Genomic DNA, 25713 nt, shown 5'->3' on the forward strand with positions numbered 1-25713 from the left:
GATCAAGACTATACTTTCAGGGATCATTTCTATAGTTTCTAACTTGGGAAATGTGCTCCTAAAGTGATCAGTCTCGTCAATCACGATGATGAGTTTTGATATTCTCCTCTGAGCGTGAAGCGGGCTGGAGTTAATGATTCAATCTATACGACTCTAACCATTGATGATCGTTCTTTGCTTCTTCTGGGAGCAATGAGGTGGGGAATATGATCAGAGTGGTCGCCGCAATTGTCATAAAGTAATGATCTCACAGCTGGAAATGAGTGTAAAAACCATGCAGTAAATGTACTTATAGTACACAAGAAATGTTTAGTGATGGGAATTCCTGCTCTTTTTTAGAGAGCTGGTTCTTTTGGCTCAGCTCACCATAAAGAGCTGGCTCTTTCGGCCCCCAAGTGGCTCCTCAGATTTTCTGTTGCGTAGAGTACATTTATAACCAAAATAATGCTAAACTATATGTAAAATGATTTACTAATGTAAAAAAGCAATATATCAAATATTTATAATTTCTATGGATTTAATAACTGAACACTTTAAGAAATCTCCACTTTCCGACTGCTAGCGCTCATTTTCTCACCGTCTTCGTCGCACTCTCCTCTCTCTCACTCGCCTTTTTCCTCTTCCTCATTCCCTCTCGTCTCCCTCCACCTGCATGTGCTCTGCTGTGTGTCTGAGTCTGATCCTCCCTCTTCCCCACCCCTACTGCTCTGTGTGTGGACAGTCTGGACACGCAATTACATATGTTGACCAATCGCCTGTAGCTTTCACCAAAGCAGGGGGGGAGGGGGGAGGGGAGGGGACAGCTCCCAATGACGAGCCGGCTCCCGTCGTTCACTTCAAAGAGCCGGCTCTTAGAGCCGGTTCCTTCGCAACTGACACATCACTAGTGTATTTAAAGATAAACATCTGTATATGGAAGGGAGTGATCAAAATTAAGGTGATCATTACCATTCAAATCCATAAAGGAGCATTTGTTGCTTTTCTTAGGCCAGAACATTTCATCTTAACTTATGCCAGCATTCCCAGCTGTGGCTTCATTGTAGTAGTGATGTGTTGGTCGTGAACGAACCGGCTCTAAGAGCCGGCTCTCTGAAGTGAACGAAGGGAGCCGGCTCGTCATTGGGAGCCATCCCCTCCCCCCTCCCCTCTTGCCTTGGTGAAAGTTACAGGCGATTGGTCAACATGTGTAACTGCGTGTCCAGACTGTCCACACACAGAGCAGTAGGGGCGGGGAAGATCAGACTCAGACACACAGCAGAGCACATGCGGGAGGAGGGAGACGAGAGGGAATGAGGAGGAGGAAAAAGGCGAGCGAGAGAGAGGAGAGTGCGACGAAGACGGTGAGAAAATGAGCGCCAGCAGTCGGAAAGTGGAGATTTCTTAAAGTGTTCAGTTATTAAATCCATACAAATGATAAATATTTGATATATTGCTTTTTTATGTTAGTAAATTATTTGACATATAGTTTAGCATTATTTTGGTTATAAATGTACTCTACGCAACAGAAAATCTGAGGAGCCGAAAGAGCCGGCTCTTTTTGGTGACCTGAGCCAAAAGAACCAGCTAAATCTGTTTATTTCCACCTGATTCCAGCTCCTTTGAAGCTTGGTTCATATACTATTGGTCAAATCATCAAAACATCATGTTGGGCGTGTTTGGTGCAACAGATACACCATGACTGAGGTTGGTTGTTTTGAGAATCAGGTGCTGCTCATCCATCATGAGTGATCAAGACTATACTTTCAGGGATCATTTCTATAGTTTCTAACTTGGGAAATGTGCTCCTAAAGTGATCAGTCTCGTCAATCACGATGATGAGTTTTGATATTCTCCTCTGAGCGTGAAGCGGGCTGGAGTTAATGATTCAATCTATACGACTCTAACCATTGATGATCGTTCTTTGCTTCTTCTGGGAGCAATGAGGTGGGGAATATGATCAGAGTGGTCGCCGTAATTGTCATAAAGTAATGATCTCACAGCTGGAAATGAGTGTAAAAACCATGCAGTAAATGTACTTATAGTACACAAGAAATGATTTAGTGATGGGAATTCCTGCTCTTTTTTTAGAGAGCTGGTTCTTTTGGCTCAGCTCACCATAAAGAGCTGGCTCTTTCGGCCCCCAAGTGGCTCCTCAGATTTTCTGTTGCGTAGAGTACATTTATAACCAAAATAATGCTAAACTATATGTAAAATGATTTACTAATGTAAAAAAGCAATATATCAAATATTTATAATTTCTATGGATTTTATAACTGAACACTATAAGAAATCTCCACTTTCCGACTGCTAGCGCTCATTTTCTCACCGTCTTCGTCGCACTCTCCTCTCTCTCACTCGCCATTTTCCTCTTCCTCATTCCCTCTCGTCTCCCTCCTCCCACATGTGCTCTGCTGTGTGTCTGAGTCTGATCCTCCCTCTTCCCCACCCCTACTGCTCTGTGTGTGGACAGTCTGGACACGCAGTTACACATGTTGACCAATCGCCTGTAGCTTTCACCAAAGCAAGAGTGGAGGGGGGAGGGAAGGGGACGGCTCCCAATGGCGAGCCGGCTCCCGTCGTTCACTTTAAAGAGCCGGCTCTTAGAGCTGGTTCGTTCGCGACCGACACATCACTACAATGTTCCCAGACATCTATACCAGCTGTGATATCTCTGTAGCTCGTCGTTTCCATTCAGCGTGTGTGAATACCTGTTGTGTTAGACAAAATCAGAACTCAGTCAACTTTTCTGTTTGAAGTTCTCATACCTCAAGCCAAATTAAAAAAGTCATATTGTTTCATAAGGTTAAACCTGATATTCTCCACTTGACTCCAGATCCTTTGAAAATCACATGATTGAGTCAAATGAGATCATGTGATTGGAGTATCCCTCATTTTTATTGGTGTTTTGAAGTTAAATCAGTTCATTTCCACCTGATTCCAGATCCTTTGAGGTTTTTCTCATACACTATTGGTCAAATTGCTCATCACGTTGGGTGTGTTTGGTGCAACTGATACACCATGACTGAGGTTGGTTGTTCTGAGAATCAGGTACTGCTCATCCAGCCTGACTCACCAAGCATGAACTTCCAGGAATCATTTCTGTATTTACTAATTTGAGAAATGTAAAATTTTAGACTTGACATTATCCTCTGAGCATGAAACTGGCAAGAGTTAATGAATCTGTTCATAAGACTCCTGCTATTGATAATTGTTATTTGCTTCTTCTTGAAGCCATGAGGGGGAGAATGAGATCAGAGAGGTCACCATGCAAGCTAAATGCTATTTAGACCTGTGGGTTAAAGGAAGTAAACACATGCGTATGTTTAGTATTGAAGTTCACATCTGCATAGAAGAGTTGATTGAAATTCTTCGGCCACAACATTAAACTCTATATAGCTTCTGCTAGTGATACCCAGCTGTGGGTACACTGTTGCTCATCATCACTCAGCATGTGTGTGTGTGTGTGTGTGTGTGTGTGTGTGTGTGTGTGTGTGTGTGTGTGTGTGTGTGTGTGTGTGTGTGTGTGAATAACTGTTGGGTTTGGTAAAATTAAAAATAAGTCACTGCTTTTCCATTTGAAAATATCTCATCTCAGGCCAAATTTAAAAAGTCATATTTGTTGTTTCATAAGGTTAAACCTGATGTTTTCCACCTGATTCCAGATCCTTGGAATATCACATGATTGGGTCGAATTTGATCATGGGATCGAAGCGTTCCTTATTTTTATTAATGTTTTGAAGTTTGTTTCATATACTATTGGTCAAATCGCTCATCGTGTTGGGCGTGTTTGGTGCAACAGAGGCACCATGACTGAGGCTGGTTGTTCTGAGAATAAGGTGCTGCTCATCCAGCTTGACTCATCAAGACTTTACTTTCAGGGATCATTTCTATGTTTAATAACTTGAGAAATGTGCTCCTAAAGTAATCAGTCTCGTCAACCATGATGAAGAGCTTTGATATTCTCTTCTGAGCATGAAGCGGTCAGGAGTAAATGATTCACTTCATATGTTTCCTGCCATTGATGATTGTTCTTTGCTTCTGCTAGGAGCAATGAGGAGGAGAATGTGATCAGAATGGTTGCTGTGTGTGTTTAAAGTTAAACATCGGTCCATGGAAAAAAGTGATCAAAATTGAGGTAATTATTACCATTGAAATCCATAAAGGAGCATTTGTTGCATCTCTTAAGCAAATTTCATCTTAACTTATGCCAGCATTCCCAGCTGTGGCTTCACTGTAATTCATCACCATTCAGTGTGTGTGTGAATACCAGGTGTGTTTGTCAAAATTAAAACCGTCAACTTTTCTGTTGGAAAATCTCATACCTCTGGCCAAATTTTAAAAGTCATATTTGTTGTTTCATAAGGTTAAACCTGATGTTTTCCATCTGATTCCAGATCCTTTGAAAATCACATGATTGGGTCGAATTCGATCACGTGATCGAAGCATCCCTAATTTTCATTGATGTTTTGAAGTTTGTTTCACATACTATTGGTCAAATCGCTCATCGTGTTGGCGTGTTTGGTGCAACAGAGGCGCCAGGTTGTTCTGAGAATCAGGTGCTGCTCATCCATCATAAGGGATCAAGGCCATACTTTCAGGGATCATTCCTGAAGTTTCTAATTTGAGAAATGTGCTCCTAAAGTGGTCAGTCACACCAGCCACCGTGCTGAGACTTGATATTCTCTTCTGAGCGTGAAGCTGGCAGAAATATCTTATTTATTTCATGTAATTGCTGCTATTGATGATCACTCTATACTTTTAAAAGTGATGAGGGGGAGAATATGATCAGTGTGTTTCAGCTGAGTATATTATTTATGATTTTATTTAGTGATTGTTTCTTCAATGGAGATATATTGAGAAAGCACAAGTTGTATTCTCAGTAATAGTTTCAAAATCCACTGTTATACTAAGCCATAAATATTGATAGCTATCTAATTAACAGTACAATGAAGCCTTCGTCTTCGTCTTCGTCTTCCTCCGCTTATCCGGGTCCGGGTCGCGGGGGCAGCATCCCAACTAGGTAGCTCCAGACCGTCCTCTCCCCGGCCTTGTCCACCAGCTCCTCCGGCAGGACCCCAAGGCGTTCCCGGACCAGACTGGAGATGTAACCTCTCCAACGTGTCCTGGGTCGACCCGGGGGCCTTCTGCCGGCAGGACATGCCCGAAACACCTCCCCGGGGAGGCGTCCAGGAGGCATCCTGACCAGATGCCCAAACCACCTCAACTGACTCCTTTCGATCCGGAGGAGCAGCGGCTCTACTCTGAGTCCCTCCCGAATGTCCGAGCTCCTCACCCTATCTCTAAGGCTGAGCCCGGCCACCCTACGGAGGAAACTCATTTCGGCTGCTTGTATCCGCGATCTCGTTCTTTCGGTCATTACCCAAAGCTCATGACCATAGGTGAGGATTGGGACGTAGATCGACCGGTAAATCGAGAGCCTGGCTTTCTGGCTCAGCTCCCTCTTCCCCACGACAGACACAATGAAGCCTTTAAATGTATTCATAGTATACACTGAATGTTGACTTTTTCCAGAAAACATACAGCTGTTCCAAAAAACCCATTTGAGACCCTTGTGTTTACTGAATGTTGATTTCATTAAGCTAATCTCGGTCCCCAATCTTGTGATTAGAAATTAAAACAGTGCGTTAAAGTTTATTGGTTTGCTTGATTAGATTAATGGATTCTGTATCTGAACCCTGAGTAAAGAACACTGGTCATCATTTCTGTTCAGTAAGGAGTTTTGAGTGTGAAGTAGGTGTTAAAGTTCCTTATCATAAGCCATTGATGATTAACTTACTTCTTCATATAGAGTACTTGTCTACTTTTTTCAGAGTAATGATGAAGAGAATGTGGTCAGAGAGGTTCTTAAAGAGGCTAAAAACAAATTAATAGACTCTTGTGTTTAATTGAAAACTTAGGGACTTGTTAATCTCATTGTTCCCAAATAGGAATGAATAGTTTCTTTATTGTTCCACCACAGCAGCACATACTACAAAATATGTCTGAAAGTGACACAAATAAAATACATTAAGCAAAACACAGTTAACCTAAGAGAGACAAATAAGTGCAAATACAACATAAAAGGAATACTTATGAATGAAAAAGGAACTAATAGATGTGACAATAATCATTGGTAGTGTGGATGATTGGTTTTTCTGGATGTACAAAATAATTGTACCGTTATTGTTTAAGATGTGTTGTTCTGGGGGCATTTGAGCAGAAATACTCCATCTAAGCTCAACATTCCCTCATCTTCATGCTGAGAATTGTTCTTCAACCTGGTGCTCCATTATCCAAAGCTTTCATTTCATGTGAAAATGCTCACTGAGTCCATAGTGTATGCCAGCCCCTTTGAGATCTCTTTCCAAGGCTTGGTGTATTCCACTGAGTTGGGCATGTTTGGTGAAACCGAGGCACCATGAATAGGAATGGTTATTCTGAGAATCACTTGCCTCCCACCCACCGTCATTTCCATATACCCTGGCTGGTTTGTGTAAAGCTCAGCAACCCCCTTGGCTCTGCACAAGCTGGAAGTATTGCAGTCAGCTGCATCGTAGGTGTGCAGTGGGGCCTTTAGTTCGACCTCCGTGCTGGCGCTTCAGGTGGAAGTGGGTGAAATGCCACTGGAGTATCATCAGGTTAAGTAGAGGTTGCATTACCTATTGAGGATGAAGGGCATGGGGTATCAGCTGCAGCATCGGGTTTACTGATGGAGCACTGGGAGTTTGGTGGTGGGAGGAGACTTTCTTGAGAGACTTAGAGAACAATTGGAGAGGTTGGGCTTCCTGGACTAGACTGTGGTTTCACGTGTGGTCTGGCCGGATGTTCCACCATGGCTGTTACCGGAGGGAGTTGGATCTGTCTTTCTTGGGTCGAGGCCGGGGTGTTGGCTGGCAGAGGACTTTGAGGGCTATTTGGGGACAAAATGGACCTCATATCTGCTGATGTTTACAGATGGCTCAAGGGACCCTGAGAGTAGCGGGGCTGCGGTGGGGTTTGTGGTTCCTGGCCTGGGATTTGAGTTTGGTTGCCGATTCCTTGACCATAGTTCAGTGTTCTTGATGGCGTTGGTGACTATTTTGTGCGCTTTGTGCTGGTTGGAGGGTTGTGGACCAGTGCAGGCGGTCATCTGCTCCGACTCGGCATCAGTGTTGAGAGCGCTGGCTGGATTGAGCTGTCACTGTACAAGTTGAGGATGGAGGGGAGCGATGTAGGTTTTTTTGGGGTTTCTGCTCACATGGGTGTGAGTGGCAATGAGGGGGCGGACCTTGCGGCAAAGAGCTCTTGGGAGTGGCGTAGTGTGTTTGGATGTGGGGATGGGGTCGCCGGAATACTGTGCTGTGATATGGCAGGAGGATCAGAGGTCTGTGGCAGGACTCCTGGGACAAAGGGGTGAAGGGTAGAGCCTAGAATCATTACTTATTCCTTACCAATCAAAAACACAGTACCAGGCACGCTCCATCACCAAACCCTCCCATTGCAAAGCTAAACAGACAAAATGTCAGAACAAGGAGACGATTGTTCCAGTGAATTGTTCCCATGATTTGACAATTGAAGCTGTGTAGGTGAGTGCAGGACAATGATAGGGATAATAGGGTTCATTAATCATTCCGTTTTAGGCATGTACACATTTCAGTTGACACACAAAAATATGTTCAGGTTTACACAAAGACAGAGACATAAGATGTCTGGAGTTACTAAAATTAAATGAAAAAAAAGAAAAGAAAACATTGATTAGAGCTGTAGAAAATTCATTAAAATTACAATTAAACAACAAAATATTTGCTGAAGATTAATACAACAACAATTATTTCAATAAAACGTATCTGTTTAAAATGTGATTGCACCAGATTAGTCATTCTAAATGTGTGCACACTACAGATGTGCCTGTGTAACCTTTTATCTACCCTTTCAATATTTTATTATTTATTGATCAATTTTTATTTATGTTTTTGTTTATTACAGCCCGTTGTACGAGCATGTAGACGGGATGACGACCAGCGAGCACAAAAAAAGTAACATCTTATTTTGAAAAGCTGATCTAGACAAAGTTGCGTCTTACCACGTGACGTCATACGTAAATAAGTTGGCCAAGCTGTTTTTAGCTGTGTTGTTGATTTCCTTTTGTCTTTTTATTTTACCTAAAACATAGAAGACAGATTAAGATAACCTACGAGCTTTAAGGGAAAAGAACGGAGATGACATTTTATTACATAAAATATCAGGCTAGTTACGTAAATAAGTACGCTTCGTGTGAATAGGAAATCGAGCTTTTGGTAAACTAGCTAACTGGTTAGCGACACAAATTTCCACTCCGTGCGTTGCCCATGCTCTGTTTCTCGTCCAGTTACGTCTCCGTTGGTCCGGTTCGTGGTGTCTCCCAGAGAGAATGAACTGGTTTTTCCCTCAGTCTAAAGGCTCCGGACCTCTCCCTCCTCTCAACAGCCTACAGCAACAGAGGCAGCGGCAGATCGATTCTCTGAAAGCTGCTCACCCCAGGTAAGGTGGACGGCGTTCTGCCCCACAAGTGTGTCAGTGTTCTGCCTGTTGGGTTTAACCAAACCCTTGGTAGACATGTTTAAAGTCAAATAATGTAGTTGTAAAGGGGTTTAGTGTTTGCTAACTACTAGCTGTGCATCTAATCAAATCATCGACGGTCTATTTTTAGTGCTGATTACAAGTTGTAGCAGGCTGATCTTGTCCTGTGATTATTCCTGATTGTCACGCGTTTAGTGTTAGGACGAGCTTGTTATGTATGGGGATCACAGCTTTAAATGTGTTTACTAGGTGTACTGGGTGACAATTTTCAATTAAAATGCATATGATGGCCTGTTGTCATTGTGAGCAGGTTTGATTTTTATTTTGACAATCGTACATTAAATAATTTTATTGAGCGTGTTAAATCAGTCATAACAGGACAGGAAGTCTTTTCAAATGTAATTCACGAGACTGTATGGATTAATGTGATGATGTGAATGAGTTCTTAGGTGTGTTCTTGCTGTGTCTTTGTAAATCCATTCTTTCGTTCTTTTTTTAAACACAGAAACAGTTTTGTTTACCTGTTAGTAGCTACGGTTTCACCGACAGCTGCCGGCTTCTTCAGGCTGACGCTGATGGTGGCGTCACTTCCTTCTCCGTTTATCTGCGGGCAGCAGAGGACGTTGTCGCCCTCTACTGCCCGCTCTCCCCTCTCCGACGATGCAGTCCCATGCGTGGTCCAGCGTGTAAACTCCGTCGTCCCTGTTCATGGTCCCACATCCACGTCTCCTTATCTCGATTGCTTCCTTGATCCATCTTTTGTATTTTTGTTGTTCAGTGGTTATGATCCGTGTGCTGTCCCAGTCCATTATATGGTTTTCTCTTAAGCAATGATCTGTTACCGCTGACTTTTTTATTGTACTTTCTGCTTCTTCTTTTGCTGCTCTTGTGTGTTTACGATTTGCCTCTTTCTCGCACTTCTTTCTGTGTTCTATTGTCCGTGTGTTGAGTTGGCGTCCGGTTTCTCCTATGTATGTTTTATTGCAGAGTTTGCATGGGATTTCGTAGATGACTCCACATTTTTGTCCAGCTGATATTTTGTCTTTTGGGTGTACTAGTCTGTTTCTAACTGTTGTGTATGGCTTTGTTGGTGTGTTTATGTTGTGTTTTTTCATTGTTGCTCTTATTTTTTCCGTTATGCCTCTGATGTATGGTAGGGTTATCACTGGTTTTGGTTCTTGTCTTTCTGGGTTTCTGGTTCTTTTTTTGGGTTGTTCTTTGCTTTCTGTTTTTGTTTGTTGTTTTCCTTTGTTTATTGCCCATGTCGGGTATCTGTATACCTTCTCGCACTACTAAAGGAGTGCGAGAAAGAGGCAAATCGTAAACACACAAGAGCAGCAAAAGAAGAAGCAGAAAGTACAATAAAAAAGTCAGCCGTAACAGATCACTGCTTAAGAGAAAACCATATAATGGACTGGGACAACACACGGATCATAACCACTGAACAACAAAAATACAAAAGATGGATCAAGGAAGCAATCGAGATAAGGAGACGTGGATGTGGGACCATGAACAGGGACGACGGAGTTTACACGCTGGACCACGCATGGGACTGCATCGTCGGAGAGGGGAGAGCGGGCAGTAGAGGGCGACAACGTCCTCTGCTGCCCGCAGATAAACGGAGAAGGAAGTGACGCGCCACCATCAGCGTCATCCTGAAGAAGCCGGCAGCTGTCGGCGAAACTGTAGCTACAAACAGGTAAACAAAACTGTTTCTGTGTTTAAAAAAGAACGAAAGCATGGATGTGAATGAGTTGATTGTTTTGTCAGTGATTTTGAAAGAAGCGTTGAACTAACTCTTTAGGTCTGATCTGTGAAAAGTTCAATTATTTTTAAGATTCTTTAATCAGGTTATCCAGAAAATATTTGAGCAACACCATATATTTTTTTATTTGACCTTAATGTTTTCATGTTGTTGTAAAAATATGTGTGAATTCAGTTAAATATTAAATATTTAAAAAATGTACTATTAGTGAATGCAGTTTAATGTAAAATACACATTAATATTAATATTATCATATAAACATCTGATGTGGTAACGGAATGTATGAAATTCATGCTAATATACTTAAAAACGACTGTAGGATCTTTGTTAAATAGTTTTAAACACAGCTGTTCCACTTGATTCGTGTAGAAACAGCCTTAGCATTCTTTACAACTTTCCATACTTTTAACCCACATTAGCAGAATGCCTGATGCCTACTCTGAATGTGTAGATGATGCTGATGAATGACTCAAATCTACCTTTCTGTGTCGGTTTTGTTCACAGCCTTGCAGAGATCCAGAAGGATGTTGAGTATAGAATACCATTCACAATCAACAACTCAACCATTAATGTTAATATGTGAGTACACCTTTCAGCACACAATCACGGTGAAAGTTCAGCAGCAGCATTACTTATGCCTCCTACGTCCAGAAATCCACCTCTGATGCAACTAAATCCAAAGGTCAGCTGGTTTCACTTTGTCAAATAGGACTTAATTGTTCTGACTTTCTAAAAACGGACCAAAATCTCCTCATCTAACTACTTGGTGATATTGTCCCTACATCCACATTCTCAGTCTCCAGTGGTTTTCACCATGAATGCACAAAAGTTGAAAATGAATGGTCAGAGCAGTATGATTAACATAAAAGACTCTTCAAATAATTTCAATAAACTCTTACTATTCTTGATGACCAGACTGGATTTAGATGACTGTGGACAAGATATTGATGTTCAGTGTTACCCCACTTCACACTGAAGCATCAGCAGCACGGAACGGCAGCAGAACGTCACTGCTTTAAATACAATCCATTAAAGTCTATAGAGGTGATTCAAACCAGTTGCGATGCAGAAATGTTGGTGTAATGGCCGTGACCTTTGAAGTCTCTAGGGGTTTTGTAATCTCGCGAGTTCAGCCAGGAGCACAGCAGAGAAGCCGGTGTGCAGCTGAGGTTCTCTCGGTGTGTAATGGCACACAGTGAATCTCGCAAGTAAACCGTCCCACTACGCTGATGCCTCCAGTAGGGCTGGACGATATAGAAAAAAAGTATATCGATTAAAAAATATTTTATATTGATCGATGTCGATAATTATTGAAAAATATTTTTCTTGATCGATATCGATAATTATTGAAAAATATTTTAAAAATTGTAGAAAACATTTTGCATGCACCCCAGGCCATTTTATTTTGGGTATTTAGATTTTTTTTCTCCGCCTCTTCTCACTGCAATGTTTTTAGGGCTGCCACAAATGACTATTTTAGTAGTCGACCAATCGTGTCATTTATAAAAGTTTAGCTTATTGCACCAGGATGCTCTAATATACCATCATTAGCTTCTAGTCTGAGGTGTGATCAGTTATGGGCCATCTAATAATAAAAACAAGATGATAGCTTATCAAACAACTTTAATTAACTTGTAACCTGTTGATACAAATGCTATACAACCACATGGAGGTAGGCATTTAAAACCAAAAAAAAAAAAAACTTGTGTTCACAAGAGGCATGGTGGCAAGGTTGAAGAGCTTCATCTTCCAATCTTCACTCAGGAAATAGCAGGACACACCTAGGTACTCCTCTGTTGCACGGCTGGTCCACACGTCAGCAGTCAGGGACCATCGACAGCTCTGAGGGTCTGCTTTAGCGTAAAGATAAAAGATATTGAAGTTAGTTTCTTTACCAGATTACTAATTCTGTTAAATCAAAGTAGGTTAAGATTTAACACAAAGAAAATGTTTTATGCTTTAAAAATATTAGTTTCTTGATTGTTCAGTCAGCAACCTTTTTATTTGATCATAAATGCATTTTATTCTACTGTTTATTTTATTTGTATCCAGAGAGAAACTGACACACACACCTTAAAGGTTGTGTTACTCTTCTTTTACATCATATTGGTGAAGTGGGACCAGCCTGGTTGTTGTCATATATATGTCTGTAACCTCCACTGTAACGTAGCGGGATGAGGTAAATCATTAGCATTTGTAATTGGAGCTAAAATACGTGACATACAAATGTGTTCTAAAGGTAACAACATCGCCGTCTCTACTGGTGTTGCTGCAGCTATAAATACAAGTAACTCTGTTGATGTTAGCAGCTAACAAGAGGTAAGCTTACCGAGGCGACTCGGTTCTTCCTCTTAAGATGCTCGTGCGTCGCCGATGTGCTCCTGTGAAAGGAGAGTTTCGCTTTGCAGAGTTTGCACTACGTGCCTTTCTTTTGAATTAGTAAAACGCTCCCAAACTTTTCAGATTTGCGACTCGACACTTTCTCCGATGATGAAGGCTGAGCTGGATGGCCACCACTGCGCATGCGCCTCGGAGCTAAAGCGGTGGCTGAGCAGAGTGGCAGGAAGCAAAAGTCGAACGTGTCGCAGCAGGCGAGATAAAAACAATTGTTTATAAAATAAGGCGTATTTTATTTGTCGGTGTTGTTGTGACGAGTCGACTAATCATGGCAGTCCTAGACATCTTGCTGCGACTGCCTCTCGCTCTCCTTTGGTTTGAGAGGGGAGGGCCTGGGGACGTAGCGTGATTGGTTAGGAGTAAGTAGTGAGTCTAGTATGCTGCGACCTGATAGGTTGTAATGAAAAAAGGAAACGTTTTTATCGAAGTTTTATCGACCAGTTTTTTTGTCTATCGTACCACATGCCTATCGATAGATATAATGAACTATTGAATTATCGTCCAGCCCTAGCCTCCAGTGTGAAGTAGGGGTTACGATCATCATGTTGACCGAGTAGAAAAAGCAGAGCGGGGAAAACTTTTTACAATAACTTCTTGTCATTGCTAAATTTATCAAAAAATAAATAAATAAATAAATAAAAATGCAAACGTTTATTTATTTATTTTCAAATATTGTGTAGCTCTATCGAACTAAAATTGGTCCTTGGAAGAAAAAAAAAAGGAGACCAGAAAGCAAGCAGCCAAAGTTTATTGATTTGTGAGGGAAAGTGAAAGCTGGGTGGTGTTTTGTGATCCAGTAGGAGAGATGTTTGTAGCCCTGTGTGCCAGGACTTATGGTATATTTCACTTCATTGTACTGTTGACCAGGATCAAATGGGAGGTTTAATTGCCGTATGTGTGATAAATCACAACTTTAGGAAATTGCTGCAGTACTTGGTGCAAAATTAACATTTTTTAAAAAATGCTAAAATTTGAAATAAGCACAAAAAAAAACCCAACAATATAGGGATGCAGTAATTGGAGAAAATGCTACTATGTACTTGTCAGAGCAGATCAGTTCATGTGACAACACAACACATGGTCAGGTGACTGAAACAAAGCGACGGGTCAGCTGTGATCTGACCTGCACGCCTCAAAGTTGTGGAGGTGTACAGGTCCTGTATAGAGGGATGTTTGCAGCCAATGACCTTCTCAGCATAGCGCACGACACGCTGTAGTCTCTTCCTGTTCCTGATGGTGGCTCCAGCATACCACACAGTGACTGAAGAGGTGAGGATGGACCTGATAATTGTGGTGTAGAACTGCCTCATCGACTGTGCTGGCAGGTTGAATTTCTTTAGCTGCCTCAGGAAGTACATCCTCTGCTATGCCTCTTTTATGAAACTGAACCACTTTAAAATGTAAGAAGGTGGCTTGGTCTTTTTAAAGGGGCATTATGGAAGTTTGACAGCCAAAACATGTATAGAAATAATAAATTTCTTCTTCATACATTGTCCTGCAATGCCCTGGTCCCGTTGAATGAGCCCTGGCATTTTTACTGTGATTGCCTGTTTTTCTGTAAAATCACAGAAAAAGAGAGATGCTCGGGTCGAGCAGGCTGCTTCATGCGCGTTCACGCTCAGGCATAGCCCGTAGCATTTGCTATCAGTAGCTTTAGCAGCAGAGAGCGAGGTAGTGCCAACTCAGCGACTTTGTCGCTGTTCCTAACGCCTAGTGATGAACCTAGCTACATTTCTGAGGACCCTTAGCTACTTTCTTCTAGATATTTCCTGCAAATTAGCAACAAAATAGCCATTTTTGCTCCGAACCGTTCTTTGAACATTATATATATAAATATTACAGATACCAAAGACGCCATCGGTGTTTTAGCTCACCTGGTTAGACGTCGGACTCTCGTGCTGAGACCCGGGTTCGATTCTGAATGTGAGCATAGTTTATTTAGAGTTTCTTTTTTACATTAATGGTATATTTTTTACAGTAAGATGCCCAAATTTTTATTTGAGACTCGCTGAACGGCATTGAATTCACAGATAAAAAAAGATGTGGGTTCAACTTTCATTTTGGAACAATTTTTCAAGCAAGGGAAGGGAATGATCTGAGCATGCAGGAGGACTGACCCATCATAAACCTTTGTCGGCTCTGCTGCAGAGAAAGGACCAAATTATTTAATTAATTAGCTGCGCGTTCTCCATAAAAATTCAAAACTCCGTAAAGTCCCTTTAAAGAGCAGGTTTACTGAAACATTTTTTACTTATTCTTTTTGAAATACGATTGGTAACTCTGAGTTTCACATGATGGCTGAACATTAAAATGGTTTTCTAGAATAGAATAGAGTGTAATAGACTATTTGTCCCACAGTGGGGAAATTTACTTGTTACAGCAGCACATACACTTGGAGAATAATTTGAAGACAGAAATAATAACAAAATTACATGTACAGTAATCCCTCGCTACTTCGCGGTTCGTTCATCGCGGATTCGCTGCTTCGCGGATTTTTTCTTTGGAGCATTTTTCAGGGGGAATTCGCAGATTCGCGGTATTTTTCACTGATTCGCGGTATTTTTCCATGCGAAACATCAAGAAATTCTTGTTTTTTTTCATCAATTTCATCATAAAATGCACTTTTTGTAATAAAACTAAAAAAACCAAATAAAAAAATTTTTTTTCTTAAGTTTTACCCACAAAAAGAGAATGTGATCATACGATAATTAAATATGTCAGACAGGTCGGCTGGATTCGGGAGTTCTTGTAGGGAGCGTGGTTTCACTGACGCGGAAGTGAGAGCGTCGGTGAAACGCCGGCTGATCTAGGAAACCCCCGAGCGTTCGAGCGTCAACGAAGTGACACGGAAATGCCGGGCTTTCCAGAAGTAAGTAAGATAACTTACTATGAGCTGATAGTTCGTTGGATTGATCGGTAGGTTGGAAACTCTGATCATGAATCTGAAGAAACGATGACTGAGTGGTGAGCTGGAAAGGCGACTTCCGTTTATAGCCGCGGTTTGTGACGTAGGTGCGACGTGGAGGGAATCCCCGCGAGGGGCATGCTGGGAGTCCCTACTTCGCGGATTTTCACCTATCGCGGCCAGGTCTGGAACGCATCTACCGCGATAAACGAGGGATTACTGTATACACATAGACAGTAAGCTATTATTGTAACCTTTGACCACTAAAAAAACACAACTGAAATCTGGGTTCCAGAACTATGCAGCATACTGTAGGGGACACAGACATACTATGTAAATCCGGTATTGCACAAGTATTGAACACGTACTGAGTATTGCCTTGATGTTATTGTGCACCAAGATAATGCCAGTACCAGTTAAACTGAGGAGTTATACACTCTTACTGCAGAGGGGATGAATGACCTATGGTTGCATTCTGTTTACATCTGGGATGTCTCAGTCTGCCACTGAAGAAGCTGTCCATGGTCTCCGTAGCAGTGGGTGGTAGGTGTGTTTTAAGATGGAGGTTATCTTCACTACCCTCCTCCTTTCGCACATCTCTTCAGCTGAATCCAGTGGGCAGCCCAGAACAGAGCTACCTTTGTTAACGGCCCCATTTCCTGCATTAGCTGCCGAAAGCTTGGGTCAGAAAAAGCCACACAAAACTGCCACACTGTAAAGTTGCATTCAAGGACTCGTCCATCTTGGCTCACAAAGTCAATGCTGTGATGGTTTTTGTAGCCAGGAGAGAGCAGAGTGCGTTTCTGCTAGTAGAAGCTAACCATTAGCAACTCCAGCACATGGAAGAACTCCTTGTGTTATTTGTGGAGATAAAACATCAACGTTGCAGAACAAATGGAGGCAGTAGAAGAGTCGTGTTGCTGTTAGCCAGTCAGAGGTGAGATGTCTGAATTTCATGAATACTAACGAGTAAGACTCTAAATACTGCTGTTTTTCAGCCTCCCACTCCTTCAACTAACTTCTAGTTCCTGAAAAAGAAGCATCAGAGAACGACTCACAAAGCATTCATTGACACTAGACACCACCGCAAATGGATTGAAAGAAAAAGATACGAGTGAATGAGAGCTTTAAAGTTCCTTTTTCAGGTTTTTACCTCATGTAGATGGCAACCTTTCTGCCAGTTAACATCATCATGAAGTAAAGGTGGAAATATTCAACAGCTACAGATAAAATTACTTTATATTACGACTTTGTTCAGTTTGTAGTATCCTACAAACCTGGAATTTGGCTTTTGTTTGGCAAATGGCAAAATAATGGTATTAGAAATGGAGGCACTCTGGTTGAATCAAAGCATGTCAATTACCTCTATAAAGTTACCAGACCAACCAAACAGTACAGTGAGGTATACACGACTGGCTGCACTTATGTTGTTCCTGTTCAGTGGCTCACTTTCTTGAGAAATACAAAATATGTTTTAATGACATGAATTAAATCATCTGTTGTATTAAACTAGTTTTTTTCCCCCTTTCCTCCTAGTTTGCTGCCTCCTCAGTTCCCTCAGGAGAAGCCAGTGGTTAGCGTCTACCCCCCTGTTGGGCACCATTTAGTAGACAGTAATAATGGAACCATGATTACTAGTCCCCTCATCACTAATGTAAGTAGTTGCTTTGTGTTATTCCAGTTATGCATTATTTAATATATAAGAGTATTAAAATCTTAGGAATATGTATTTCTAGACTCCAGGAAGTGTATGCAAATGTGCGGGTGTGTGTGTGTGTGTGTGTGTGTTTGTGTGCCTCTGGTGAAAATGATGTGGCAGGGTTATGAAAGTTTTAGGGAAATCTCATTTTTCACCATAATCTCTGTGGTAATGGAACCTGCCATCTGACTAAACTAGAAACTGTTTTGTAATGTGCTTTCACAAGATGGAGACTTTATGTGATGCCCAATTTGAAGACATTAACGTTAGGGGTGCGCTTTTCACAAAATGTCTTTAACCGGTTATTGACGCCCTCAAATGGGTAACAGCCAGTTAACCAGAAACAAACTCAAGCTCATTTGTCTTCTATGGTTGTCCAGTAGAGTGACTATCTTGCTCCCTCTAGTGGCACAAAATATATTACACCCCAGTGCAGCAAAAGGACTTAAAGCAGTTAACCGGGCTAAACGTTTTACCCGGTTACAACATTAACGACAATTAACTGGTTAACTATGTACATCTCTAGTAAACGTCTCTTTGTTCCTTCTAATTTGAAAAAGGCACATATTTTATCCATAATATGTTGTGTTAAACTAGGGCTGTCACAATAATCGCAAGAACAATATATCGCAATATTAAGAAACCCACCGCGCTGCATGACGTGCCACCGCAATTACCGCACTTGATTAAATCTCGCGACAGCGCATGCTGAGAGGTAAAGTCCGCGCTGATCGAGGAGATAGTAGGGCACTTTTTTTTTATTTCTGTTAGATGTTGCAGCCAAATTTGCATTTCAAAGTTAAACCTCCTGAATGTTGTTTTTAAGTTCAGTCAGAGAATGCCGTTACTGCCCTTTGATCTGCATTCAATAAAGTGTTAAAAATGGCCATGTATTTTTTTCTAACATTTTTTAAATGTGTAAGCACAATGTTTCAAAGGAAATATTGCCATGAGGTTAGTAATTAACAAACAAATTTGCTAAGTACATAAATAAAAACGAGGTGCAATCATATCGCATATCGCAATGTTGAGCTGCCCTGACTCACCGCAGGGGGAATTCCTCAATCGCGACAGCCCTATGTTAAACCTTTCTTTTTATCTTCTACAGTTTGGGATGCACTCCGATCTGGGTAAAGTCATTCAGAGTTTACTGGATGAGTTTTGGAAAAGTCCTCCTGCTCTGATGTCTACTGGTTCTGCTGGTTTCCCCTAGTGAGTTTCCATCTTCTGTCACTAGACAGCACTGTCTTTACATTTTTAGGGAATTGTGGATTATCAACAACGATGGTGTGGTTTATAAACATGAGTTAAGTAACTGAAAGCCGTTTGATATTCTAATGAAGAGTTTGATTTCTTCCTCAAATTTTCTGCAGCAGTATGTATAAGCCATCAGGCATTACTCCCTACCCCACCCAAACTTTCCATTATGGTCCTCGCCACGTTGGTCCCGGTCAGACACCCCCTCCTGGTCCAGCTGCGTCACCAGCCCCTATTCCTCACACAAGAGCGGACATTGCTCATGTGCCCCCTCGAGCCCCAGGCCCATATGGACTGTTACCTGACCTGCCACTACCTGTACCGACTGGAGACACTCAGGTATGCATCTTCTGAACATTATGTATGTCTGAGGTGGTGGGATCCATTCTCACATGGACAAGAAGGATCTCAGTTTTTCAAACAGTGAAACACTTTTTTTAAGTTCTGAAATTATTAAATGTTTCTCAGCTCAGAACAGGAAATATGAAAGTGAGGGGTAGGCAGTTCAAATACTGGGTTAGAAATTCCAGCCAGTCATGAATCCACTGAAGAGGAAAGGCGGCTTTAGGTTCAGATGAATATGTTTCTGTAACAAAGTGGGGCTCGGTTCAAATCTGCAAAAAGGTAGATTTAGTTTAAAATTTGATGTAGTTCAACTTGTTTGTTTTCCTCTGTCTCTGCTGCGCCTCAGCTTTGCCTCCTGAGGCTGTATGAGGTTGTTGTGAGACCCTTGTTGACTATTTTAACAGTGTTTGTTAGTGAGTATGTAGCTCTGATACATGGTGAGAGTAACAAAAGCGCTGCATTCTCTTAATATAGAAACTACTCTTGCATATAGTGTCTTGCCTTATTATTATATTATTATATTTCGTATTCTTGGTTACTCTTTCTTTCTGTCATGAGCTGTAGTAATGCACAAATATCCCCATTGTGTGATCAGTAAAGTCTTATCCTGTCCTGCTCAGTGGCCTAGTAGAGTGTCCGCCCTAGGACCGGAAGATCAGAGTTCAAATCCCGGTCGGGTCGTAAAAAAAGACTTTATAAAAATGAGACTCAGTGCCTCCCTGCTCCCCTTCCTTTAAGGGGTTGGATTGGGGGGCTAAACCACCAAATAGTTCCCAAGCGCGGCCACACCGCTCCCCACAGGGATGGGTCATATGCGGAGGACATTTTTCACTACACCAGTGTGTGTGTGACAACTAATGGGACTTAAATTTTAATCGTTTAATCCTATCCGACATTTAACAGCCCATCCAATTCATATTTGAAATTCCCTTTAACGGCAACTTTTTCATATTTTGTATTCATTTTCTTGAGCCTTTACAGGGTAATGAAAGGCCACTCACACCCCCCACCCCACCACCCCACCACCCTCTGTGGCCAGAATATTGCACTTGCAAATTTAGAGTTGCCGGTCTCGTCCATGTTGGTCTAAGTGAATTGGAACTGACATGCCAGTGCTGCAGTCTGCTTCCAGCGCACTTCCTGCATGTTATAGATCATGAACACAGCTGATTTGTTCGATTTAGTGATGAATCACTCCTGTAGACACTAAGGAAGGCTGAGGAGACATTTCAGCTGTTAGATCCAAGCACGGATCACAGTGTGCAACTTTTGGCCTATTAACAGAAATAAAAACTGGTGTATAGTTTATAATCCACATTTTAAACGTAAATTGAAAATGAAGCTCGGACAGGAGGATTCTTGCTGCTGCGGCGTCCTGAAGGTGTGTTTTCATTGGTCGGTCGCAGACAGGAATCGCTGGTTTTCAAGCAGTGCTTGTAGACCGTTAGAGGCTGGTTTGGGTTGTGGGACGTTTCAAAAAGCTGTCGCAGAGCCGGTCAGACAGGACGACCACAAATTTGCAAATCACCCTCACGGTCGCAGTTTTTTTTTTTTTTTACAATTATGCTCCCAAAGAGGGATTTGGCTAAGACGGCCACAAATTGCACAGTGTGATCCGGGTTTTAGGTGTTAAAATGCCAAACACGCAGCGAGGAAATAAGTTTCACTTTTGGTTTCACTAATTGGACACCAGGGGGTGCTAAAAGCAAGCTAAAACTGCTTAGCATCCTTTAATGTTTTCTTTTTTACACCTACCTTTTGCGTTACGAACTTCTTAAACATGGTTTTCTTGAGCTTGTCATGGCTCTTTCAGTGTCGCGTGGAAAAAGAAGAAACTGTTTTTTTTATATTGCACCTCTCAAGATAAAAGTCAATTAAGCAAATTTGTCTTTGCTTCCTCCTGGAATGAGCTAACTACATGTTACCTTGGTACCTTATCTTCTGTTTCAGTAAAAGAAAGCAGTTTGCACTGTTAACAAAGCAGAGATGCAGACAGCTTTGATTTTGCTTCAGAGAAGAGGGTATAATGGTTATTTTTACCTGGCTATGGAAGGATTTTTGCTGCTTATTTAATATGCACCAGGATTAAGAACCTGATTTATTTATTTCACACAGATTTTAAGTGCCTTGCTTTACTAATACCTGGTTATATATGAGCTAATGAAAACACCCAGGGCCCAAATGAAGTTTTTAAGAAATAATAAAATAAAATGTTTATTTCTTTCGGTTTCAGGCTGGACTGAATGGACACATGTACAAGATGCCTGATATTCCTGAGTCCTTTTCTGAACTCTGTGACATGAAGTAAAGTATCTCAAAATATAAAATTAATACATTTGATATTTTATCATTTAGACACACATTAAACTAGTATTTGATGTGGTTCTCTTGCTTGTTTTTTATTTTAAACCCAGTTATGAATCTATTTTTGTGTCTACCTTTTTCTCCCCCCATCTTAGTTTGACCCAGTTGTCAGAGATGTCTGAAAACGAGGATGTGTTACTGGAGTTCTTTATGAGTTTACCACAACTTAAACAAGTTACCAATGATAAAGAGGAGTTGATCACCAGTATAGTGGAGATGGCCAGTAAGTAACTCTTCTGTCCCAGCCTGAACAGGAAGCCTTCATCAGCAGGAACTTTATAAAGACGTGGAACTTTTTTTCTGGTCGTTTGCAGAGAAAAACCTTCAGATGGAGCCACAGCTGGAGGGAAGAAGACAGGAGATGCTCTACAAGGTCAGGTCTTTTTCTAATTGTACTCCACAGCAAAGGCATTCCTGCCACTCTCTGGCTGCTCATAATGTGTGTTTTGTCTCTATTGTGTGTGCAGTATGAACAGCTGACTCAGATGAAATCAGCCTTTGAGACAAAGATGCAGAGACAGCATGAACTCAGCGAGGTAAATGTCTAGTCATCACGCCCATGTCCAATCGTGACCCTGGAGTTCATTTCATCATAAAGTCATTATTAAATGGACAAATGTTGGGTCATTTAAAAATGACAGAAACAGATTTTAATTGTCAGTGTGCAAGTCTGTAGAGCACAACAGAAAGCCTCACATGAATCCTCCAAAGACTTTAAAGCAACACAAAGCAGTTTCCTGCTCCTCTGCCCTACTGGTTGAAAGTGGAGCTGTCGTAAACAACCCTGCTGCTTAGCTAACACTAACATGAACCAACTAACACTAAAATTAACCACTAAATAAAAAGATCCACGCTGTTGGTCAAACATATTACTTATAAGTCTAGTAGCAACAAAGCCAGGTCACCATCAGTTTGTGACATCGTAGCCTTCTTTAGCTCCCTCAAACTAGTTTAGGCCACGCCGATGATTACTCTGGTTTTAGCTTTTTGCTTCGCCTCCAAAGACGTTACTTTGTTACTTTTACTTCCAGGCTCTGCCATGATGCCAACGAAAAAGCAAACTTCTTTTTTTTTCTTGTGCTTTTTATTTACGATCGGCAAACTGCAAATGCTTACTGCTAGCATAACAGCTAACAGTTGTAAAGCAGGTAAAGAGCGCCCCCTATAGAGCACCTACCCACTCCACAAAACTGTTAAGTGCAGTATCTGGCCAGAGGAGTGACATCTAATATGAAACTGGTCAAACTGGTCAAGCTTCTAACTCAACAATCACTGAGATCAATGCTAAAGCTCTAGCCCAGGGGTGTCAAACTCAAATTCACACTGGGGCGGAAATGAGAATCTGGCACGAAGTCGCGGGCCAAACTTAATATTTTTTGAAAAAGTGACGGAAAATTTGCACATTTTCTTTATCAACATTTATGCAAAATTTGAACCTTTTAATTTGGAAACAAACTTATTTTTGCATTAACACTGAATGTGGAATAACCAAATTACACATGAGAAAGTCAGTTACAAATAAAACACATCAGTGGTATTCATTACTTGTGGTATATTCAGCATTTTTAAATCTATTCAGGATTTATGTTTTCTTGTTTTTTATTCATTTTTCTTATTTTTATTCTCCTTTTATTCTCCTGTAATAAGTGTCATCGCTGCTGTGACGTCTAGCTTTCCCCACTGAGGAACAATAAAGGGATTTTCTATTCTATTCATCTATCTGCAGCCTTTCCACTTCCTGTTTACTGTAGGTTAAATATTTTCTCACGGGCCAACAATAAAATAGAAATACAATTTTATCTTAAATGAAAATACAACATCTCACCTGTTAACTTTCATGTTTTGGAGCAGAAAAAGAGCATAAAACCTAAATGTTTAAAGCTCAGTTTGCTCCACTGGTTTACTGTGATGCTCACCTGTTCCAGCTCTGAGCTGAGGAGGAGACTCCTGTTGTTTTGTTCATCTTCATCATAATAATGACAACATTAGATGACAACAGGTGCTCACATAGGTTTGTTCTGGTGAACATGGCGAGCGTCTGAGCAGCTTGACCACGTTGTTGTGTGTCGGGGAGGTAAAATAAAAACTACAGCAGCCACAGAGCCGTGCTGATTTGAGCGTGTCGCTGCTCGCTGGTGTTATATCAGCTCTGTCTGGAAGTTAGTTGGAAAACTTTCTCTTTCAGTCGTGAACACATTACTGAGCGGTTAAAATCTCCGTTTCTGGGCTTCAACGTTGGCAAATAGCTGAGTAAACTCGGCCCTGAGTGAGGAGTGTTTAGTTTGTCCGAGACAGCGGAGCTACAGACACCGGCAGCAGGCGCTGAAAAAACACAAAGGAGACCACGCTTCGGCCGCAAAGCATCATGGGAGTTGCAGTCTTTGCGGTAAAATCAGCCAGCTGGTCAGTTTTAATATATTTTTGATATTTATCTCGCGGGCCACATAAAAATGCTCCGCGGACCACATCTGGCCTGCGGGCCTTGTGTCTGACACGTGTGCTCTAGCCTTAAGTTTGTTGTAACTTTAAAGCCAATTCCTCATAGATTGTAGTTGTGAAAGACTATTTAGACACTAAAAATTCTAACATTTCAACTTAAAATCGCATAGAATTTGTGTGACACATTTGCAAGAAGGTTAGATGGTTGTGTCGTATTGGGCATACAAACACTGCAAACAAATTGTAAAAATATGAATGTGTGTCATGTTAATTTGGATTTATTTATTTATTTATGTTTGTTTGTTTTTTGGCTGCAGTTTAGTCAAAACAGCCTAATGTCTTAATTTTTGCAATTTCTGACTCATGGAAGCAATATTGTGAAAGACATTTTTCTGACTATGCTCAACATTTCTGCGACAGTAGAGCAAGACTCTGACTACAAAGGAAACTGGAACCCTTCCATTCTGAGACATTTTGGAAGCTCCCTTGTGAATCTTGTTTGCCATTTGTGTCCCAACACAAAGATACTCACTTGATGCAGTCATAGCCATGCAATCATTATAAAACTCTTGAGTTGAGAGAATATATTTTCCTATCTTTCCACCTACCAGAGTTGCAGTTTGAGCACACTACAGGCTCGGTTAAAAGTGGCAGCTCACCAGGCGGAGGAGGAGTCTGAGGTGACCGCTGAAAACTTTCTTGAAGGACGCATCGACATAGATGAATTCCTGGCGAGCTTCATGGAGAAGAGAACGGTGGGAGAAGCTTAGATTTACTAGGAAAATTGTAGCTTTATTTATTTGTACTGTTTTTAATGCTTTCATGTCTTTTTATTTTATTTTATTTTTTGTTATTTTGCAGATTTGTCACAGCAGAAGGGCCAAAGAGGAGAAGTTGCAGCAGTCTATAAATACACACGGGCAGTTTCCTCCCAGCCACTAGAACACAAGGTAAAAGAAACAGACTCAACTCTGTCACATTCTACTCATTTGATTCCTGTTGGAGAGGAGACCTTCAGCTGACTCAGTTAGATAAATCAAATGTATCCTCTGTTCATTTATTTCTTTACATCATGTTTGTGCTCCACAGGTTTGGTGTTTTATCAGCAAACTGCTGCCAACTGATTAAAATGACTACATGGGGTTGAAAGCACACCGAGTCAATGATGGGCACTTTGGAATAACAGCAAGATGATGATGATGATGATGATGATGATGATAGGCTAAATCAGTCAAGACCATCCGAAATTCACCAACAAGAGGCCCGAAATGGAAGCACGAGTGACACGTACCTGGAAAATCCAGACACTCCATTAAGGTTTAACGTTGTGGATAATTTCCCTTTTTGATTTGGAAGTGATGATAAAAAATTTAATTTTGGGATGAATGTCGCACACGGAGATCACCTGCACTTGTTCAGGATGTTTGATACGAATACTTGTTGAAGGACAAACATTTAGTACATTATCACCAGAAAGGTGGCATCAGTGTAGAAAATGTGTGAAATGCTGAAGGTTAGTGTTTGTTTTCTTTATCTCTGATATCATTTTTCAGTCCTCAAAGGCAAACTGTCCTTTGCACATAATTTATTCTATTTCTTTGGCCTTTTTCCACATTTTACATGCATCCTATGATGGAGCATAAAGTCGATAAGTTGCCCGATTCTTTTTTTTTTTTTTTTGTGCAAGCGAACAAGTCAAATTTAGGATTTGGGATTGAAGTTATCACAGTGTGGTGTTGACTACAGACACTTTGAGTTGAATCTATGCTTTTTAACTGCAGAAGGTTATTTGTTAGAAAGCTGTTTTGATTTTACTCCTAAAAACATTTTGAATGTGGTCTGTTTGTAGAGTCGGGGATAATGTGATTTAAGAAGATATTGTTAAATATAGGGACTTCATTTTAAACACAACTTCATTCTTTGACCTTAATTAATTTATGTTGGATGCAAACACACTGATCACCACGTTGCCCCGATGAGTGCTGTAATGACAACACAACTGTTTTCTGACACATTTTCTGTTGT

The 25713-nt window shown here is 41.1% G+C and overlaps 1 protein-coding gene, 4 non-coding genes and 1 pseudogene across 6 annotated transcripts; all 6 read left to right on the forward strand.

The window, feature by feature from the left end:
* Positions 1-4: 4 nt before the first annotated feature.
* On the forward strand, positions 5-220 carry LOC129164503 (small nucleolar RNA U3). The gene has a single exon (XR_008564072.1). It is a non-coding gene; the product is annotated as a small nucleolar RNA U3 (small nucleolar RNA).
* Positions 221-1730: 1510 nt separating this feature from the next.
* On the forward strand, positions 1731-1946 carry LOC129164514 (small nucleolar RNA U3). Its single transcript, XR_008564083.1, has one exon. It is a non-coding gene; the product is annotated as a small nucleolar RNA U3 (small nucleolar RNA).
* Positions 1947-3053: 1107 nt separating this feature from the next.
* On the forward strand, positions 3054-3235 carry LOC129164498 (small nucleolar RNA U3; annotated as a pseudogene).
* Positions 3236-3841: 606 nt separating this feature from the next.
* On the forward strand, positions 3842-4057 carry LOC129164517 (small nucleolar RNA U3). The gene has a single exon (XR_008564086.1). It is a non-coding gene; the product is annotated as a small nucleolar RNA U3 (small nucleolar RNA).
* A 504-nt stretch (positions 4058-4561) lies between these two features.
* LOC129164495 (small nucleolar RNA U3) lies at positions 4562-4774 on the forward strand. Its single transcript, XR_008564066.1, has one exon. It is a non-coding gene; the product is annotated as a small nucleolar RNA U3 (small nucleolar RNA).
* Positions 4775-8052: 3278 nt separating this feature from the next.
* vps37a (VPS37A subunit of ESCRT-I) lies at positions 8053-25466 on the forward strand. Of its 2 annotated transcripts, none has more exons than XM_015967820.3 (12): positions 8053-8478; positions 10787-10861; positions 17121-17238; positions 18392-18495; positions 18657-18879; positions 21119-21189; positions 21345-21472; positions 21564-21622; positions 21717-21785; positions 24300-24443; positions 24550-24638; positions 24778-25466. In XM_015967820.3, the coding sequence occupies exons 1-11, from the start codon at positions 8369-8371 to the stop codon at positions 24628-24630; spliced, it is 1182 nt and encodes a 393-aa protein (XP_015823306.1). In that variant the 5' UTR covers positions 8053-8368; the 3' UTR covers positions 24631-24638; positions 24778-25466. The 2 variants fall into 2 exon arrangements, with proteins under 2 accessions (XP_015823306.1, XP_054599548.1); XM_054743573.2 differs by having other exon boundaries at positions 18660-18879.
* The last annotated feature ends 247 nt before the right edge of the window (positions 25467-25713 follow it).

This window comes from Nothobranchius furzeri, chromosome 4, assembly GCF_043380555.1.
Source record: "Nothobranchius furzeri strain GRZ-AD chromosome 4, NfurGRZ-RIMD1, whole genome shotgun sequence".
Lineage (NCBI taxonomy): Eukaryota > Metazoa > Chordata > Actinopteri > Cyprinodontiformes > Nothobranchiidae > Nothobranchius > Nothobranchius furzeri.

What these genes read in the sequence shown, in the direction of transcription:
- vps37a (XM_015967820.3), top strand. Translation starts at nt 8,369, where the DNA reads ATGAACTGGTTTTTCCCTCAGTCTAAAGGCTCCGGACCTCTCCCTCCT. An exon ending in TCAACCATTAATGTTAATAT is followed by an intron (nt 10,862 to 17,120) that starts GTGAGTACACCT and finishes CTTTCCTCCTAG; the next exon opens with TTTGCTGCCTCCTCAGTTCC. An exon ending in GCTTCATGGAGAAGAGAACG is followed by an intron (nt 24,444 to 24,549) that starts GTGGGAGAAGCT and finishes GTTATTTTGCAG; the next exon opens with ATTTGTCACAGCAGAAGGGC.